The sequence below is a fragment of the Sporothrix schenckii genome (genome assembly GCF_000961545.1).
Source record: "Sporothrix schenckii 1099-18 chromosome Unknown Cont47, whole genome shotgun sequence".
Lineage (NCBI taxonomy): Eukaryota > Fungi > Ascomycota > Sordariomycetes > Ophiostomatales > Ophiostomataceae > Sporothrix > Sporothrix schenckii.
This window is the reverse complement of record NW_015971148.1, coordinates 4,303,919-4,323,652: the sequence shown is the minus strand read 5'-3', so window position 1 is coordinate 4,323,652 and position 19,734 is coordinate 4,303,919. Positions and strand designations below refer to the sequence as shown.

General features: G+C 53.1%; 5 protein-coding genes across 5 annotated transcripts; 4 read left to right on the top strand and 1 right to left on the bottom strand.

Moving 5' to 3' along the window:
- Positions 1-3,927: 3,927 nt before the first annotated feature.
- SPSK_04579 (uncharacterized protein) lies at positions 3,928-4,518 on the top strand (the record flags this gene model as incomplete). The annotated part of the gene is made up of 1 exon (XM_016731381.1): positions 3,928-4,518. The coding sequence occupies one exon, from the start codon at positions 3,928-3,930 to the stop codon at positions 4,516-4,518; it is 591 nt and encodes a 196-aa protein (XP_016585902.1).
- Positions 4,519-5,158: 640 nt separating this feature from the next.
- On the bottom strand, positions 5,159-5,998 carry SPSK_04502 (uncharacterized protein; the record flags this gene model as incomplete). Its single annotated transcript, XM_016731306.1, has 1 exon — positions 5,159-5,998. One exon carries the CDS (start codon positions 5,996-5,998, stop codon positions 5,159-5,161), a length of 840 nt encoding a protein of 279 aa, XP_016585901.1.
- Positions 5,999-10,448: 4,450 nt separating this feature from the next.
- SPSK_04489 (uncharacterized protein) lies at positions 10,449-11,318 on the top strand (the record flags this gene model as incomplete). Its single annotated transcript, XM_016731294.1, has 1 exon — positions 10,449-11,318. The coding sequence occupies one exon, from the start codon at positions 10,449-10,451 to the stop codon at positions 11,316-11,318; it is 870 nt and encodes a 289-aa protein (XP_016585900.1).
- Positions 11,319-13,612: 2,294 nt separating this feature from the next.
- On the top strand, positions 13,613-14,794 carry SPSK_04363 (amidohydrolase family protein; the record flags this gene model as incomplete). Its single annotated transcript, XM_016731171.1, has 1 exon — positions 13,613-14,794. One exon carries the CDS (start codon positions 13,613-13,615, stop codon positions 14,792-14,794), a length of 1,182 nt encoding a protein of 393 aa, XP_016585899.1.
- Positions 14,795-15,805: 1,011 nt separating this feature from the next.
- SPSK_03911 (uncharacterized protein) lies at positions 15,806-19,353 on the top strand (the record flags this gene model as incomplete). The annotated part of the gene is made up of 5 exons (XM_016730726.1): positions 15,806-15,839; positions 15,919-16,057; positions 16,137-16,361; positions 16,467-17,227; positions 17,348-19,353. The coding sequence occupies 5 exons, from the start codon at positions 15,806-15,808 to the stop codon at positions 19,351-19,353; spliced, it is 3,165 nt and encodes a 1,054-aa protein (XP_016585898.1).
- Between the last annotated feature and the right edge of the window lie 381 nt (positions 19,354-19,734).

The window sequence follows — 19,734 nt, the reverse complement described above, 5'->3', positions numbered from 1 at the left end:
AGTGAGACACGTACAGGGCCCTAACTTTGGCCCTCGTTTTGGCACTTTGAAGATCCTCATCATTCTGAAAGCCCTCTACAGAAATCAGGCCTTCGATATGAGAGCCGATCGATCGTCCCCAAAGACTGAAACAAAAAGGACCGTCACGGCCAAGACATCGTTTTGCACCCTCTCGATCCTTCACCGAAATAAGCTTAATCCGCCGGAATCCTCAAAATAGAGCAGTGGCATCGATGTGGAGTACGGAGTAATGGCGTTGGCGGCAGTTCTACAAAGCAAAGTCTGTTAGTTGCTTCTACCTATCTCTCTTTTCTCGAGATGTCGTTCTCGTCCTTCCCTCGCGACCGCACCGGGAGCTTCTCTTAGTGCTATCACTCGCTCGGTTCCAAGCTCCGTATTGCTTCGTTAAAAAGAAAGGTTCGACAGGATACAAAAGACATCCGCGGCTACCGTCTTTTTTTTTTTTTCGTTTTGGCAAGCTTCCGCCGGCTCAAATGCTTGTTATTCAGCGCATCGACGCTAAGGCGGAGTTGTTAGGGGAGAGCTTGACCGATTCACTTTCATCTTCTTTATAGTGACAGTATCAAAGTTTTCTTATTATAAGGGACTGACTGGCGCACCAATCCGTAGCCGTGACTCACAACAGTGTTGACTATTTTCCAGGTTTTTCCTTCCCAGCGACAAATCGACTTGTCTCGACGCTGATTTCGGGGCTCAATGTCTGAGAACCATGCTTTATTCCCCGGTTGCGTCTTTGTTCTCGGTGTCTTACCATATTATACGCCCAGCGAATTACGACAACGAGTCTCTGAGTGCTCGCCTCGTTCCACAGTTGCTTGCTCGTGCTTTTCTCACAAATTTCGCTGCCGTTTCATCAGTTCCCTCCCTTGTCATTTTGTGGGAAAAGGGTCTACCGAGCGCCGATCCTTCGTTCTTGGCCATCCGGAGCACGGAGTACGTACAGGCATTGCTCCGTTGCAGTTGTCATCCCATGCACGGAGTAACACTCCGTGCGTTTTCTTTCAGACACGGTGATGCCGCTATTTTGCCAGCGTTTTTAGTTGTGGTAGCATCGACGAGTACATTTACACCTGCACCTAAAAAAAGAAGTACCACGCTTCAGTTGCACCACATCGACAAGGCAAACACATGCAAAGTACGACGTAGTTTTTTACATTTACTTTTTCATCATTTAAAAATAGAACACGACTAGAAACGAGTCAGTCACGGGGTGTTGGGCAAAAAAAAAAGATGCAGCAGAAGGGAGAAAACAGTACAATTATGATACTTACCTCCAAAGGCGATATCGCACTTCTCACTTCTTGTCATCGTCCTTGACCCTGCCGAGCCCGCCAAAACCCCTTGATCGTATTTGTCTCACAAGCCTTTGTTCGCTTCTACGTCGTACATTGTTCTTTGAGAAGCTTCACATAAAAACTAAATTCTCTGACAAAATTTTGATAGTTTTAATTTTGCCCTCGCCGACTTCCATTTCAACGTTACCTACGTTGCGAGGCCGTACGCCCGTCCGCATATCGATGCTTTCTTTGTCGTTCTCGATGTTGCTGGAGAGGCTTTCTTGTTCTAGAATAGAAATGTCTCACCTTCTTTGCCCATTTCTTTGTCCGTCGTGCTTTCATTACCAAATAGACAGTGGCGCTACTGTGTTCTTACCCTATCGAGCCTGCGCCTTCTAGGATGCTTCGCTCCTTCTTCTTTCTCTGCCCACATACTTTCATGACCAGAAGGCAAAAGCAGGGCATGCCAGGAAAGAACATCTCCACCGGTTCAATGGCACCATGTCTAAAGTAGGATCCCGCCCGGTGTCGTGCTCCACCAGTCCTCAGCAGGCGTCTTGGGTGAGGGGCCAACCTTAATTATGGAGCCTGTACGACATACTCCCTGACTCCCTAGCTGGGCAGGAATGGATCGGCAAGCACCAGCCAACTAGAGCGGATCCCCCACCACACTCAACAACGCCCACGCTCCTTCCCTTACTTCCAGCTTCCCTTTCTCACCCCGCCTTTGTGTTTCGCTGTGCTCCGTAATTACTCCACGAGTCCGTACAATGTGTTGCTCCGTAGACTGGTAGCACCTTCTCTCGTGAAGCTCAAAACGACCCTTGCTGTGTGGGAATGCACCTACCAATGCACCTTCCCGTTCGATAGCCGCAAACATGTGGATTGGTCCTGCCTCGAATGGGTGGGGGATACCAGACCTCCCCTGAAAGGCCTTCCCAGAAACGCCCCGTTGTCAATGTTGATCGAAACAACAAAACAAAGCATCGATCTCACGTTCTCAAAAATGGCTGGCATCACCGCAAGCAAGCAAATACCTCCTCACGGGCACTTCACATCGCATCGCAACTTTTCACCTCGTCGCAAACGATAAGAAAAGACTGTTTCGACAGCAAGTGCGACACACCAGCGCCAGCGCCAAAATAAGAGCCGGCCTTCGATCCCGCCATCTGTCTCTTCGATTTTGGCCCTTACCCTTCCTCCACTTGGTCGTGTTGTCCTCGCCGTCGCTTACTCCACTCACCCTGCATGCTCTGTTTCTTTTTTTGTAAGGGGTGCAAAAGGACGCGCAATTCTGACTCCCTCCAACGCTCCTAGGGAGGCTTGCTGGGCACCGGAACCAAGGCTGGGCACGTTCTCGGCGCAACTTTCTCCTGTGAATCCTTGACCATCAGTGAACATCCCGACCAAACCTGGAGCATCTTGTGAGCCTGGGCCTCCGAGTCTCCCTGGCACATATTTTCGGTCATCGAACTTTTGCGCCGTCGTTCCAGCTTTCCTTGTTCGAGCTTGGCCCCTCGCATGCTGGTCTTTGTTTCGCGCTGAGGCGCTCAAGGCGCCGTCTCCTGCTCTTCCTGCTCGCGCAACTGCCCTTGCAGTTATGACATCAGAGAGACCCGCTTAAACGCAAGAGCTCCATCCATCGGCCACTGTACCAGCTGTGCCCATCGGCTACCAACATTGGTCGATTTCGCCTTCGATCTCGCCTCTCCAGTGGGTCGGTGTACTCGGTACATTGATTGGCTTGGCCATTGTTACTCTACGGTCGCTGGACAACCTAGACAACCAGAGCAACGACAGCAACTAGCAAGAGAGACCAGATGAAAGGCGACAGCTAACAAAGACACCTGCTCCCCTGCAGAGGATGGCGATGGAGATGGCGATGGCGATGACGATGGTCTGCTAGTAGGTGAATCGACAACGCCAAGGGTCGCGGGATGTTTTCGTTGTGTCTTTGATGGCCCTTGGTAATGTCTCACTTCAAGACGTTGCAAAGGCATGCCAGCCCAGCCCTGCCACTTGTTGGGATTCTTGGTCAGTTCCGCCTGCCCTCTGAGTAGGGGGCCGGATTCCTCGGGCAAAGACAAAAGAGAACTCTGGGGTAACTTCCAAGTGCGCCAACGCCAAGTGACAAACCAAGGTCACCATCATGTCGATGTTTCGTCATCCTGCTCTAAGTCTCTCCTAGGTCTTTCTGCCCAAGCATCTCGCCATCGTCCGTTCCCGCGTGCTCATGCCAGGCCTCCCGCCACTTGGAACCTTTCTGATCGCCGGTCCTCGCAACCTTCTTTTCTTTCAATCCTGGTCTTATCCCATGCAACCGGTGTTGCCGTGGTCGCTCTAACCAGCTCCTTAATCATCTACCCTCTCCCTTTGTCAGGACCTTTCACTATTAAAGACGCTATCCTACCACCCTCCCTCTTCCCACTGGTTTATATTCTGGTCCTTCTTCGCTCTTCCTTCTCTTCCTTTTCCTTCTTCTCTCTTTCTACACTCACTCCAGTTTACCTGTCACTCGCTCAGTGCTCTATCGCTTCCATCCAGATCAACAGCAACGTTTTCGCATCTTTCACCTTTCACCATTCCCGCCACAAGTTAATATCGTTTCTTCGACTTTCAAATCGTCATCATGAAGGTCTCGTCGATCCTCCTTGCCCTGACTGCCGGCACTGTCGCCTACGCCCAGTCTTCGGGTGCAGCTCCGTCCTCTGGCGCCCCCGCCTCGTCGGCTCCTGCGTCTTCGGCCCCTGCTTCGTCGTCGGCCCCTGCCTCGTCGTCGTCGGCTCCTGCCTCGTCGTCGGCCCCTGCCTCATCGTCGGCCGTCTCGTCGGCTGCTTCGTCGGCTGCTTCGTCTGCCGCCTCTTCTGGCGCTTCCTCGGCTGCCTCGTCGGTTGCCTCGTCTGCCCCTGCCACAACCTCTAAGCCCGCCACTACTGGCGGTGCTGGAGGTGCCGGCGGCGCTGGCGGTGCTGGCGGCAACGGCACCACGCCCACTACCACGACTGGCGGCGGTTCTGGCGGCGCCGGTGGTGCTGGTGGCGGCCACGGCGGCGGCAACGGCACCTCGCCCACCACCACTGGTTCGGGCGGCGGCGGCAGCGGCGGCAACGGCGGCGCCGGTGGCGGCGGTATCACCCATGTCCCCACGGCTGGTGCCTCGGCCAACCAGGTCGGCTCCCTCCTGGTTGTTGTCGGCGCCGCTGCTGTTTACTACTTGTAAGCGAGCAACGCACTCCTGCAGAGAGTGTCGTTACTGCGTCAAGTAATAGCAATAGCAACCACAAACAAAATCGCATTGGCAAGACAAAAAATCGAACCCAGCCCATGAGACCAGCTTGCACCTCACGCCCCTACTTCGCAATGGGAAAGAGTGTTGTTTTGCTTTTCTCGGCAATTTAATATCGCCTTTTTTTGTGCTTGGTCCAAACCGCTCGGAGTTTTTTTTTTTCTGTCGGACTGGCGAATATGGAGTTTTAATTCATTAATATTGAGGTTTGCTCTCGTCTTGAAACAAGCGAGGGCCAGTCGAGTGGATGCGTCTTGTCTTATTCTTGAATAGACAAAGGCTCACTTGAACTGGTGTTGGCTCGCCTCGGCGTCGACACATCCTTACTCTCGGAGGGTCTCTAATTGGATGGATAGTTTTTGGTTTTTAACCACCTAATATTATATAGAAGACCATGCACAGATATTTGATTTTAATAAAACTGAAAAAAAAAAGGCCTTGCCTTGCTCTATGATATTCTACTCTAAATGGCCATTGTGATCCTAGCTCTTGGCGCATTGAATACTACACCTCCCGCCTGTTCTGTCGTATAATCAATTGCATTTCGTATCATTTCATAAGGTCCCGCCCGGTCTCATGCTTCATCCTTCCCAGCCACAAAACCACCAACGGCAAACGACGCCTCGTCGAGGAACCACTGCTGGACCTGCCGCAGCCGCTGCGTCCGCTCCGCGGCCAACCGCGCGCCCTCAGCTGTCTTCATGCGCTGGCCCACCACCAGCAGCTTCTCGTCAAAGTGGTCCAAGCTGTCCTCGAGTGTCCGCCCCTGCGCCTTGCCCGCCACGCCGGCCCTGGCTCCGTACGCAAAGCAGCGCGCCACGCCCACAGCGCCCAGCGAGTCGAGCCGGTCCGCGTCCTGGACCATGGCCAGCTCGGGCACCTCCTTGGCCAGCCGGGCCACAGCCGCGCGCGTCTCGTCCGACTTGTTCTCCCCCGACCAGCTGACATTTTGGCAAACCAGGACCACCTTGCGGCCGAGTGCGACCGCGTCCTCGGGCTCGGGGACGGCAGGCCCCGCAGACTCTGCCGCCGCCTGGACACACCGGTGAAACACGGCGGCCGTGGCCCGCGCGCCCGTGTCGTGGGCGAACGGCGTGTCCCGGACGAGGGCGTCAATGGCCTTGGCCTCGTCGTCGGAGGCGGGCGCGTACGCGGCGCTCTGAATGTACTTGCGGTCGCCGACGTCGTGCAGCAGGGCGGCCAAGACGGCCACGCGGGGGTCGGCCGGCGGCTGAGGCGAAGACGACGACACGTCCGCGCCCCGGGTTGTGTGCCAGATGTGGCGCGTTAGGCCGACCACGCGGCGGATGTGGTTGAAGTCGTGCGAGCCGTCGTACTGGGCCATGTGGACACGCACGGCGGCGGTGACGGCCTCGATGAGCGGGTCGCCCGTGAGCGAGAAAAGGTCGGCCATTCTGGACAGGGCACGCGTGCGGTTTGTCCTTTGCTCCCTCTTGTCAATCCTTTGTCTATGTTACTATAGACTGCCTGCCTCAGAAAAAAAGGGAGAGGCAGCGCACAACGTATGAGACAGCGCAGACGTCGTTGTTCGCTGTCGTCGTTCTTCCTCTTCTTAAATGTCTTTGACAGGGACCAAGGGCTAGGCAACGAAGAGCAACACGCCTGACGTACGGGCAGGTCTTGCCTGTCGCAGCCTTGTTGCTGCCTCGTACCACCAAGTTGCGTGAACTTGGCGTCACTCACTTACCCGCCTTGCCTGCCTCCCGTTGTGTCGTGCTTCACAGGTTCACAAAAGGGTTGCAGCTGTACTGGGTCCCGGCGGATGTCGGAGTGGCTTCCTTTGGACAGTGAGTCAACGCCTGCAGCAGATCGCTATGAGTCGCCCCTTGTCAGGCTTTCGTGTCTCGTGCCGACCAGTCCGGTATAGGTCTGACCAGTGGCGGCGAGCGTCAATGTTAATAACAGCGAAGAGGCTGAAGCACCTCTGTTGACCCAATAAAAGTAAACCTCTGTCGGATGACGAGCAAATACGGCTGGCGCGACTCAATGCCCGAGTCCAGACCGCCAAAGTGCCATGGTCCCCACTATTTCGGAAGGGGTCCACAGCTGACGCGAGAAGCCTAATGCGACGTACACGCAAAACAAAAACTCGAGTCTTCTTTCTCGTGAGGCTCTGCTATTCATAAGCTTTGCTATGCATCAAGCTGTGCTGTTTGTCTTTCCTTGTAAGTTATACACTATGAAACATTGGCGTACTTTTCACATAAATTTATTCGAAGATTTACGCTTTACTAGATTAAAAATATAAAAATTTAATAATCGATAACGTTCATTCGACTTACAGATATTTCTTGTACGTTTTCAAATGGTTTTTTTTCTCTCACTCTTCCGTTTTTTTGTCAATTTTCAATGTTTTACATCACCTGTCTACAACCCATCTTCTTCACCAACCTCTTCCTCTTCCTCTTCTCATTCTTATTTGTTGATTGTTGTTGCCCCCTTTTACCCCTATGTGACGACCAACGTATTGCGTGCATACCCGCCGGCACTACGGAGCTGAAAACGACGATGTGCCGTGGTATGCCTGGCCACGTACCCGCACTTTGTCCATCGTAAGGGATTTGGACAATCCGTTTGCCATCACACGCTGGGAACAGTGAGAACCGAGACATTGTGCAGATTCTGTTCTCGCGATGGTGTGCAGAAACATGGTCATGCGAGGTGCCGAACTCAAGGAGACGCGAGGAGCACTATTGTCAAAGTGGAGAAATGCAAAAAAGGGAAAGAAACCCGACAGACAAACAACCGAATGTGAATTTGAATGCGTGGCCTGGGTTCTTGACACGAGGAATGAGGACTGTTCCGGGGGCATTTCGGCAGGCAAGATATACATTCCAAGACCAGAGACCGAGAATATCCAGTCAATTGTATGGTTGTAGCGGCGGCTATTTTTCGTTTGTTCTGGTCGTCATCCTCTGGCTCTAACGATCAGATTAGAAATGGAGGGAGCAGACGAGACCGTGCGCAGTCCTCTCTCCGGTTTCTCTCCATTATCCGCTCTGGTCTCGTGATAAAACCGACTCTCGCGGCAGACGATGCAGCTGCAGGACCAAGAGCACAGATGCAGCGGCCTGCGAGTTCTTCCACTTGGCAAAAACACGTCTCTCTCACTCTCCCTCGCAGTGTTTCCCTTTACAAAGTAATTTATTCCTACCCAATGATGGTACGCAGTTTTTTGTGCCGGGTACGACCGTGGTCTCAGCAATAGGGGATGAACAACAAATCTGGAGTGCCAGCCGCCTGGGCGTGCTTTACTTCGGAGACGAAGACGCTGGTCAATCGGCTGCACGCTCTACCCGCCCGTTAGACATCACTTGCATAGAGCTTGCCGAGAAGCATCTTGAAAGAATTCTCGCACGGAAGTGGAAGTATTCATGGCAAACAAAGCAAAGTCGACAAGCCTACGGAGGCAACACTTGGTAACAAGAGAACGTCCAACAGAAGAAATATGACAAGTGAAAAAAAGGCAGAAAAGATGATGAGAATTGCCCAGAGAATCCTACTCATCTCTTTATCGTTTGGTTGTTCTTTTCTTCATCTTTTTCATCATATTCTTCTCTTTTGTCTCCGTCCGAGATGCTGGTCTGGCCTGTCTGACTGGCCACCTCTGTCTTTTCTTCCATAAATAGAGGAAGTGGCTCAAAACATAGCCCAAATAAAACTACGGAGTACGCAACATAACACGACACCCATCGGACCGTGGCCGCATACTGCGGCCGCATTTAGTCTCATATTCTCTCGGTCTCTCGTGTTATTCGTCTCCTTTTGTCAAGATCAAAAGTGACCGAAAAGGAGAACGTAAGTTCATTGTATTGTGCTCTGCTTGTCCGCCGGACTTTCGGCTTCTTTAGAACTTGATTGTGTTTGTATGCCGATGCAGACAAATGACAGGTAGACCGAATGATGGCCTACAGTTGCATGTTGATGAAAACAAAGAGACCAGAGAGAGTGTGTGATGAAGCACAATACGAAATGTGGAGACTCACACTTTCCTACGCCATGATTGGCCAAATGTTTTATGGAGACCTCAAAAAGTGGATCCATATCCCGCGCAGCCAATCCGCGGGCCGCTGTAACCCCTGCTGGAGAGGTGCACACTGGGCGGGCACCGGCCAATGGCAGCGCAGAGTTAGACGCCCTCGGTCTTGCCTTCCCCATGCTTTGCATCACCTCTTTCCTTTTGGACCAAGCAGCCAATGTAATGCCTGCCTGCTCCTTGTATCTTTTGCTTCCGTATCTTGTATCCTTTTCTAATTCTGTCTCTTCTCCTCTCCTACGCAGCACTGCATCCTGCATCCACGACCAGGTTTACCACCCTTTCCGTACTCCCTCTCCTTGTCCCGTCCGTGCCTTTGCTCGACCGTCGACCTCGACCCCTGTCAGCTGGCCCCCCATCACAGCACTCGAATAGCCGCCGAACGTGCAGTAGCTCCCTTTTGACCCGTCGTTCTTTTTTGTCTTCTTTGGCTTTCCTCTTGTGTTTTATTTTTGCTTTCTATTTGTCTGCGATCACTTTGTTTGCTAGCCTGCTCCCTCTAACGTTGCCCCTGTCCCATGCTCCTCGTCGCCCATCCTCCCGCTGTGATATCGATCTAGTCGGGACTGGCGCTCCCTTTGGAAGTGAGGCTGGATAGCAAGTCTTTGGCAATGTGACGACAAATCCAGGCCTTGAATTACCCTTCTGGACGTAGCAAACCCTGACACGCGATTTTGTTTGTTTGTTTCTTTATTTTTGTCAGTACTTTGCGCGCCCCCCCTCTCTGTCATCCATCACCCCTGCCACATCCTCTTATTGGTCCTTTGTCGATTTCGTCACGCATGTCATTTTATTCTGAAGACAGCACTCGCGTCGGGTCTCACTCCGTCTCTTTCTTCCCCCAACTCTAGATCCTTGTCTTCATCTGCAGACATAACATGAGCATCTTGTGGTCCTCTCGAATTCGCGCCGCGCAGGTCGTGCAACGCTGCATGCAGAGTACGGCAATGTGATGACCGGAAAAGGCCATTTTCGCTATTACTCTTCGACAAACATATTCCGCCAAGCTCATCAACTGACTCCCCACCACACTGCCGTTGCCCATGCCTTAGCATGCATGCTGTGTGCATTGGCAGAGTTGGGGGCGGCTATGCGGGTCTAGGACAGGGAGCGAATGGGAGACGGGAAAAGGAAAAGAGAGCGACGTGACAGACTAGACAGTGAGTCGTCTGTAAAACCACGACCATCGTCTCGAGGTGTGGGTGGGACTGGCCTTGCCAACCGGCCACCAACGGACCCTTCCACCGAATGGTCCTGGCCGCCCGCTGTCCGGCCTTTTCTCATTTCCTGCCAACCCGTTATATAAATCGACTTGCCGCCCGCCTTCGTTCTGGTTTCCTCTTCTTCTCTTTTTCTTTCTTCAGCAAGTTTTTCATCTTCAAAGGCCAGTTGTTGTTTGTTCCCGTGTTTCGTTTTCCTCTTTCCGCTTTCTCTCTCACTCTCCCCTTAGAGCCGGTCTCTATCCTTAATTACACTCTCACTCTCAGTCTCTCACAGTCACTCGACAACACACAAATCTCAAAAGTACTCAGTTCGCCGGTCGTTCTGTGTCTTTCTAATAAACAATTTCTGCCTTTTCCTTGCCCAACCAAACTCGCAGTTCTTGTTCCGGTAACAAGAACGACCTCAAAAGTCTTATTTTCTTGTTCTTCATTGAACCAGGAAAAACTTGTCCATCTTTTTTCAAAGATTACCATTCTTTTCAGAATTTAATTGGATTTTTTTCGTCCCTACTTTTTTCGACTTTTTTCTTTCGACTTTACACCCCTTTTTTATCACTCAAAACCAACCCTTCTTTCCAGTCAAAATGTCGTCCGTCCAGCTTTCCTTCAACCTCCGCGTCTCTTCCAGCGTCAAGACCGTGCACCTGCTCGGCTCCTGGGACAACTACGTTGGCCAGCTCCCCCTGTCCAAGGACAAGTCCGCCTCCAAGTCCGGCTCGTGGAAGGGCACCTTCCGCTTCCAGGGCGAGACCCTCGAGGCCGGCCAGCGCTACTGGTACTACTACATCATCGACGGCTACCATGCGTCGCACAACCCCAGCGAGAAGTCCACGCTCGAGCCCACCACCGGCCGTGAGCTGAACGTTCTTGATGTCCCCAAGGCCAAGTCTTCGTCGTCGTCCTCCAAGAGCTCGTCCCACAAGTCGTCGTCCTCGTCGTCGTCCTCCCGCCACTCCAGCAAGGACAAGAAGCGCAGCTCGCGCTCCGAGATCCCCAAGGGCCGCCCGCTGTCCACCTCGCAGATCAAGTGCCCCAAGCCCCAGTCGCCCCACGCCACCCGCAACATCCTGACCGCCGACTACGACATGTCTGCGCTCTCGGAGCAGTTCGCCGCCACCGGCATCGCCGAGGAGGAGTACGAGTACGAGTACTCGGAGGAGTCTGCCTACGTCACCGCCGAGTACGGTGTCCTCAGCGGCTCGGACCTGTCCTACTCGTCCGACGACGCCAGCAGCATCAGCTCTGGTACCCACTCGAGCATGTCCGGCTACAGCACCCCCAGCTCCGACATCAGCTCCTGCACCTGCGAGCGCTACGGCATCACCCGCAAGGGCGACCGCGTCCGCATCGACTGTGGCGGTACCCGCTGCGGCTACGAGGACGAGTGCTCGTCGTCTGAGGATGAGGATGTCTGCGCCACCTCGTCGCGCCGCAACGGCATCATTGTTTCGTAAATGAACCATCTGCTGCTGCTGCTATGGCTGTTGCTGTTCTTTAATGATGACGATGATGAACCATGAGACGAGATGACGATGATAATGACTTGACGATTGAAAGAATGACCCCACGCCAACTCATGACCAAACAAATAAAGGGCCGCGCCGCTTTACTTGGAAAGCGCGCCTTTTTTGCTTGTCTGCAAGGGGGCATTCGCATCGACAGGATCATTTGTTGTTGCCATCGCCCCAAAGGGAATCCCTCGCGAGCGTCTGCCTCTTTTGCTGCCGTCGCTCTCTGACCCTAATGCGGCTCGTTTCTCTCCTTATCGAGCCGCGGAAAGAAGAAAAAAAATCAAATCACCCTTTGAGAAGAAGAATAAAAGGGAATGAACGAATGAAAAGCACGAAAATCAAGAGAAGAAGAAAAGAGAAGGAAAATTCAACCCATGAAAAGAAAAAGTAAGAAGAGGATCCGACGGCAAGTCCTCTCCACCCGGATTGCCTGCCCACCATCCTTGTCCGCTTGGATAAGTTTTGTTTTGTTTCATTGCCTCAAAAGAGAGAAAGAGAAGAAGAATGAACCGCCTTCCCATCAATATTTCATTACACGCACTTCGACTGGATCCTGTTTTTGTCCTGCCTCTTTGATGGACACGACAGGTCGGCCTAGAGATGTGTCATGCACTCCTCTCCTTGCCCAACTTTCCGCTGTGGCCAGAGACGAGAAAGAAAGATCAACGAGCTGGTCCCGTTGTTTCTTTCCTTCTCTGCTTCTCTGTCTTGCCACTTGGAAGACTCAAGCCCTTCAAGAGAGAAGTTTGTGTGTGCTCGTCTTGCTTGACCATCTTGCTTTCTTGAGAGCGAGCCGTCGACGCGTGCCTGCCACTTTTCCCTTAAAATGCAGCATTTGACGACAACACCAGAGAAAATAACAAACAAAACAGACCAAAAAAACTGCTTTTCGTGTCTCTTTTTAACCCTGCAACACACCTTCCCCATTTTCATACTTCCTTTTTTTTGCCAACCTCCCCAAACCAACCAATACAAGCTGGGTCGATGCTGCGACCCCTCACGGGAAACAGGACCTTCTTTTCGAGAAGAGTTTCTGCCTCTCGTTTGTCTCATCTCCCCATTTTGCCATTGCGTTGCTTTTTTTTCTTTTTGCCATTTTTGTCTTGAAGCATCATTTCTTTGATCTGCCTGCATTGTGGACTTACCATGTCTACACTGCACAGATAATATTTACCCTGTCAATCTGCCGAGGCGCTGGTTGTTTCTTTTTCTTTTGTGTAAGGGGACACTCTTTTACCAAAAAAAAAAAAAAAAAGAAACCAGACCTGCCGAGGACAAATGTCAATAGTTTCTTGGCCTCAGGAGTGAGCAACGTGCCGCCTGAGCCAGCCAATAGATACCATAAAAGATACCGCCTTGTCAAGAATAATTCGAGATGGGTAGAGGACGCTTGAACCTATTCATTCAAAGTTAATTTCCACCAAATTGAATGTGACCACAATTGTGACGATGAAGGTGATCGGTGTTGATGCAAATGCGGTCTCAGGTTAGACCAACTTGTTCAGATGCTGCCGTATCTTATTTCCCTATTTGGTTCTCGTTGCTCACCGCAAAGGACGTTTGACCATGTCGCCTTGCCCACCTCGCCTTGCCCACCTCGCCTTGCCCAAAATAACCCGCCGTCTCGCCCCAGACTACCCGATTGGTGTCAGCTTAAAAAGATTGCACCAGTCGTGAAAGTTGCATAGCTTTCCCTCTACGCCGCCCGCCTTGTTGCGGTTTTGGGGGAAGTTGGTGCTTAACAACAACCGAAGGGGAAAAAGTGGATGGCGGGACGTAGCTTCGGGTCTCGGTGTAAATGGGTGCGTGTGGGGTGGGCTCGATGGACGACAGAGACGATTTCAATTTGAGAGAAGAAATCAAGAATTTCTGAAGTTCTTCATCTTTGAAATTTCTGTTCACCCTTTTTACCTCTTGTTTTAATTTTGCTAAAAACAGCAGTCACGGTACTTTGCTCATTCGTTCCTTCCCTCTGCACACACCTCGCCCCTGAACAGCGGGGTCGCTCTGTCCGTTTTGGATCTGCACCGCCAACTGCCAGCTCCAGCACACAGAGCCATACAAAGAGAACAGGGGCACACCGCAGAAACGCGACGCCAACCCCGCGCCGTGCCTTCCCAATCCAACGGCCTGACCGTTACGCCTCGACAAAGCGGAAAAGGGGCAATTCGTCTCCAACAACGACATACGACATACTGTTTCTTCGCATAGTTGATAGACTGCACCATACACACAGCATGTCTTCCTACGATTCACCGCCGTTCATTGTGGACTCGCACATCCACCTGTACGATGCGGACGCCCTGGACGGCCTAAGCTGGCTCAAGAAAGGCGACCAGCTGTACCGCCCATCGAATGTCAGCGACTATGTGAACGCCGTCAACAACAAGCTGGATAAGGTGGAGGAGGGGGTGGAGAAGGAGAAGGAGGACGAGGAGGGAGACAAAGAAGCTGAGGCCGACGAACCGCCGTCGGGTCCCCGTGTGGGCTACATTTTTATTGAGACCGACCGCAAGAACGGTACCAACGGCGACGACTGGACAGGACCCCTCGAGGAGGTGGCCTACCTGCGCCGCATTGTCGAGGCCGAGGCCGAGGCCACCACGTCGGTCACCTCGACGCAGGCCCGCTGCCTTGCCATTGTGCCCTGGGCGCCGGTCCACGCGGGGCCCGAGGCGTTGGAGCGCTACCTCGCCCAAGTCGAGGAGACGGCCGGCCCGGTGGTTTGGCCGCGCGTCCGCGGTTTCCGCTACCTGGTGCAGGACAAGCCGCACGGCACGATGCTGACGGACGCGTTCGTCGAGTCTCTGAAGCTGCTCGGCCGCCGCGGCTTCTCGTTTGACCTGGGCATCGACCAGCACCGCCGTGGGCGCACGCAAATGGCCGAGGCGGTGGCGCTCGTCGAGAAGCTGCACGGGCCCGAGAGCGGGGTCGCAGAGGCTGACAAGGTGGTGCTCATTGTCAACCACATGGCCAAGCCCGACATTACAGTTCTGACGCCGCACGCGGACCGCGGGTTCGCGGCGTGGCGCGACACCATGTTCACGCTGGCCAAGACGAGCCCGGACCACATCTTTATGAAATTGTCGGGCCTCTTCACCGAAGCGCCCCCGGCCCTCTACGCACAGGAGCCGACGGCGTTTTTCGCGGCCACGTACCCGTGGCTGGCCGTGCTGCTGGCTGCGTTTGGGGCGTCGCGGCTCATGTTTGCCAGCGACTGGCCGGTGTGCACGCTGCCGTACGGCAAGAAGGACCCCCCGGCACCCGAGAAGCCGCGGACGCCGGGCGAGGTGAGCGCGTGGAACAAGTGGCGCAGCGTGGTGGCGTACCTGAGCTACATGGCGACGCTGGACGAAGACGATGTGGCGATGCTGTGGGCCGGCACAGCTGTCAAGGCGTACGGTCTGGAAAAGAAGTAGAGGCATACGACGACGGCGAGAACAAGAAAAACATGGAATGTTATGACGAGATTTACAATGTACTTTATTTCCGGTCAATCCCTTGCCAGGCACGACGTTTGCGATTCAATATCCGTCCTCTTGTGGCGTACTTTCTGTGAAAACGGGCTGCATATGACATCAGCCGCGGCCTCTGGGCTGTGGCCACATTGGCACACGCCGGGTCCTCAAGCCCTGCGAAATACAACGTCAAGGCGTCGTGGTCTATCCCCGGCCACTCTTCCACTCTCTGTAGGCGACCCCCAAGGAGTGCACCATAATCCGCTACGCTGGCCACGGACTGCAGGGCTGCAGTCACGAAAATCCAGCCGATATGACGCTCGAGCAGCGGCGGGATATGCTCTCAAAGATGCCCCCAATGCTCACTGATTTCTATGGATATCATTGTCTTGTAATGCCGTTGAGATTTGCTCAGCAATGTCGCTGAGGGATTTAGAATCCTAATGTCATAGGCTATGTATACATGCTTTGATGCACCATGTTCCCGTGTAAAGAGAGGGGATGCCAACTAAAGCAGATAACGTCGCATCCGGCTCGACCCTTCGCCGCATGCACCGGCGCTAAGAGGCGCATTTTCATTCGTCTCTTCTTAGGACGAGAAACGGAGGACGTGTGAAAAGCATCTCCCTGCAGCACACGACACCACTTCAGCCCGGGCTTATGATAAAATTTGGCCTTTCGTGGCCAATAGTTACGGTCAGGACGTGTGATGGGGGCAATGTTGCGCCCAACCAGTGGTTACGAAATTTAAATGCAAAAATTTCGAACTGGTGAAATGCACATCATAAACGTGTAAAAGTGTAGTGGAGGGTACCGGAAGAAAACATCGAGGCAGTGCTCTTGACGAGGAAGCGATTCATTTAAGGTGTCTTTTTCTCGCCTTCGTATTTCGATCCCATTTGCCCCCGTCTCTCGTTTATGTCGACATCAAGTCAAAACTGCTGTCTGCTTTGTCTGTGTAACGTTTTTACAATGTCGAACAGGCCGTTGTGCTTGCTCGCTCTGGGTACGTATTTGTTTTGTAGCAAGCCTCGGTACTATTACTGGTGGCTTTCTTCCCGTTATATTAACTGATTTTCATGCAGATGGCGGAGGCATCCGAGGCCTCTCTGAGCTTCTTATCCTCGAAGAGATTATGTCACGAATTAAAACCGACTTGGATATGGACGAGGACCCTCTCCCGGCCGACTTTTTTGACTTGATCGGCGGCACGTCCACTGGGGGGTAAGGGCCATGCAACAAAGGAAGATGTATCTTACGTACAAGCAACTGTGGAGCAACACTAACGCCTGTACGACGACAGCCTTATTGCCCTTCTACTCGGACGCCTGCGCCTTTCGGTGCCACAGGCAAGGCGGGAATACGTCAAGATCGCAAATGAGGTCTTCTCTATCAAACGGTTCTTCGACAAGTCCAAGTTCGACGGGAAAACGTTGGAAATGGCCGTAAAGCAGGTTCTCCAGAAGACGCTTGGTCCTGGGCGCGAGTCGGAAAGAATGCTGGATCGCGCCAAACCCACCTGCGGCGTGTAAGTGATGCAACTCGTAGTCGATTCATTTCATGTTCATTGTTCTCTTACTCGTCTTTGTTACCGTTCTCCCTTTCTAACGTGTTCCCCTGTGCCATCTCTTAGGTTCGTGTCCGCTGTCTTACAGCAAGATACCCAGGCTCGGGCCGGCCCGACCCTCTTCCGAACGTACAAAGTACGAGAACATGCCACATACGACTGCACAATCTGGGAAGCGAGTCGTGCCACGTCGGCCGCGCCCGCGTATTTTGATGCCATTGCTATTGGGGAGCCCGGCGAGGAGGAGGTTTATATCGATGGCGGGCTCGGGTACAACAACCCCATCGAACAGGTGCTCGAGGAAGCGCGACGACAGTTTCCCCTGCGCAAGGTGGCTTGCATTGTCAGCATTGGCACGGGCCTCGCTCGCGAGATCCGGTTCCCGGACACGCCCAAGACAAACTGGTCGAAGCTGGTCCACGCGCTGAAGAAGATGGCCACGGAGTCGGATACAACCGCCGAGCGCGTCCAGGCGCGGTACCGCGAGGCGCACGACACGTACTTCCGCTTCAGCGTCGACCGTGGTCTCGACAACATCGACCTGGCTGAATGTGAAAAGATTTCCGATGTGCGAACCTATACGACTGGCTATATGCGCCAAACGGTGGTGTCCGCCCAAATCAATTCCGTTGTCCGGGCCTTACTAGCATCGAAGGCGGAGCCAGGTCCAGATACATCCACATCCATGATCCCTGTCTCGACTCCCACGTCGGCTTCTGTCTCTGGGGCGGCTGGTTCTCAGAGACCGCCGCAGATGCTTCCTTGGAATTCCACTAGCGAAACAATGACCGACATCCATTACAAAGTCGAAGACGTTGTTCCCACGAGTATGTAACTACTGTTTGAGGAGAATATAATAATTTATGTGTTTTACTATGCTTGTTCGTACTAATAAAGCACTTAAGTTCCACCCCAACATCAACGCGCAAGTATGTTAGTCCACACAGCAAAGGTTCGTGCCTGGTCGGTCCCGTTCGAAAAGAACCCAGACTTCACGGGCCGCGAGTCGGAATTCAAAAAGCTTCGTAACGCTCTTTTCACAAAGGAGCAGACAGCCAAGGTGGCCGTCGCCGGCCTGGGTGGGATCGGCAAGACACAGCTAGTACTGGCCATGGCCTATCATATACGAGACGAATTCAAGGACTGTGGTGTCTTGTGGATGCCATGCACTAGCCGAGAAAGCATCGAAAAGGCCTTTGCCGTTGCCGCCAAGGAGCTCAACATACCCGGCGCCGAGAGCGACAAGGCGGACGCAAAGGCACTCGTGCGGGACCACTTGAGTAAAGAGAGTGCAGGCCGGTGGCTCTTGGTGTTTGACAACGCCGACGACATCAGCGTATGGTTTAACCAGGCGGCCGGGGAGTCTGGCCGCCTGATTGACTATCTCCCAAAAAGCCAGCACGGATCCATCATCTTTACGACGCGTGTTAAGAAGGAGGCAGTACGACTTACCGGTCGGAACATAATCGAAATGTCAGCAATGGACGAAGACGGCGGCAAGCAGTTGTTACGAAATTACTTACTTGACAAGGACCTCGTCGACAACCGAGAAGATACGGCGGCCTTGCTCGCGCGGCTCACGTACCTCCCGCTGGCCATTGTTCAAGCCGCGGCATACATCAACGCGAACAACATCAGCTTACGAGACTATCTGTCACTCCTCAACGAGCAAGAAGAGGAGGTGATTGATCTCCTGAGCGAGGATTTTGAAGACGAATGGAGATATCGCGACGTGCAGAACCCAGTGGCCACAACCTGGCTTGTCTCCTTCGGGCAGGTCCGGCAGCGCGACCCTCTTGCAGCGGACTACTTATCCTTTATGGCTTGCGTAGATGCAAAAGACATCCCGCCGTCGCTTCTTCCGCCCGGCCCGTCACAGAAGAAGGTGATAGACGCGATCGGCACCCTACAAGGCTACTCGTTCGTCGCGAAACGGTCTACAGACTCGGCGATCAATATCCATCGACTGGTGCACTTGGCGACGAGGAACTGGCTCCGGAAAGAGGGGCTGCTGGCCGATTGGACCCTCAGAGTCATCGCAAGACTAGCGGAGGTATTAACGCCTATCAACCAGGAAAACAAAGAAATATGGAGGCCATTAATGCCGCATGCATATCACACGCTCGGGATAAGCCGCGGCAACGAAGAAGTTAAAGAATACGTTGACTTATTATTGCGGTATGGTATTTGTCTCTACTCTGATGGGCGGTATAACGAAGCAGAAATACCGTGTAAAAAAGTGATGGAGACTCGCAAGACGCAACTCGGGGTCGACCATCCCGAAACGTTAAAAAGTATGGGACACGTTGCGTGTACATATTGGCATCAGGGCCGGTGGGACGAGGCCGAAAAGCTGGATGTGCAGGTGATGGAGACTCGTAAGACGCAACTCGGGGTCGACCATCCCGAAACGTTAAAGAGTATGACTCACCTTGCGATGACGCTTTGCAGTCAAGGCCGGTGGGACGAGGCCGAGAAGTTGGAGGTGCAGGTAATGGAGACGAGTATGAAGAAGCTCGGGGCCGACCATTTCATTACGATAATGAGTATGAGCAGCCTTGCGTCTTCGTTTTGGAATCAGGGCCGGTTGGACGAGGCTGAGAAGCTTGAGGTGCAGGTAATGGAGTCTCGTAAGCGGATACTCGGGGCTGACCACCCCTACACGTTAACGAGTATCACCGACCTTGCGTTGACGATTGGGGATCAAGGCCGGTTGGACGAGGCCGAGAAGTTGGAGGTGCACGTATTAGAGACGAAAAAGACGGTACTCGGGGCCGACCATCCCGAAACTTTAGCGAGTATGTACAACCTCGCTTTTACTTGGAAGTCACAAGGTCGTGATATAGAGGCCTTGGCATTGATGAAGGATTGTGCTTTAGCTCGTCAGCGAACACTTGGCCCAGAGCATCCATATACTATAGTATCCATGGATACTCTGGAAGAATGGAGTTAGATGTCAGAGGTCTTAGGGATAGGGGTTATCAATTAGAGAGGATCTTGAGCAGGCGATTCGAACATAAGTGTACTGGCATATCCCACCCAACACTACACCTAATGAATCTATATGGAGATTCAACGAGGTTTCACCACAGGTGGCCGGGACGCAATCACCTGACCAGGAGGTGCGTCCTACTGCCAGCTGGTAAAACACTGCCAGCTGGTTAAGTGCCTCCCTCTTTCCGGACACAGACTGTCCCGGAACGACGCGTACAAAGGGTGGCAGTAGGTCTCTAACCATCGCACGAGTTTCGTTCGACCTCTTCTTCCGTTCACTTTTATTGTTTCGCCATGACTAACGAGATTTGCAGACACTATGTCGTACAGAGTACGGAAA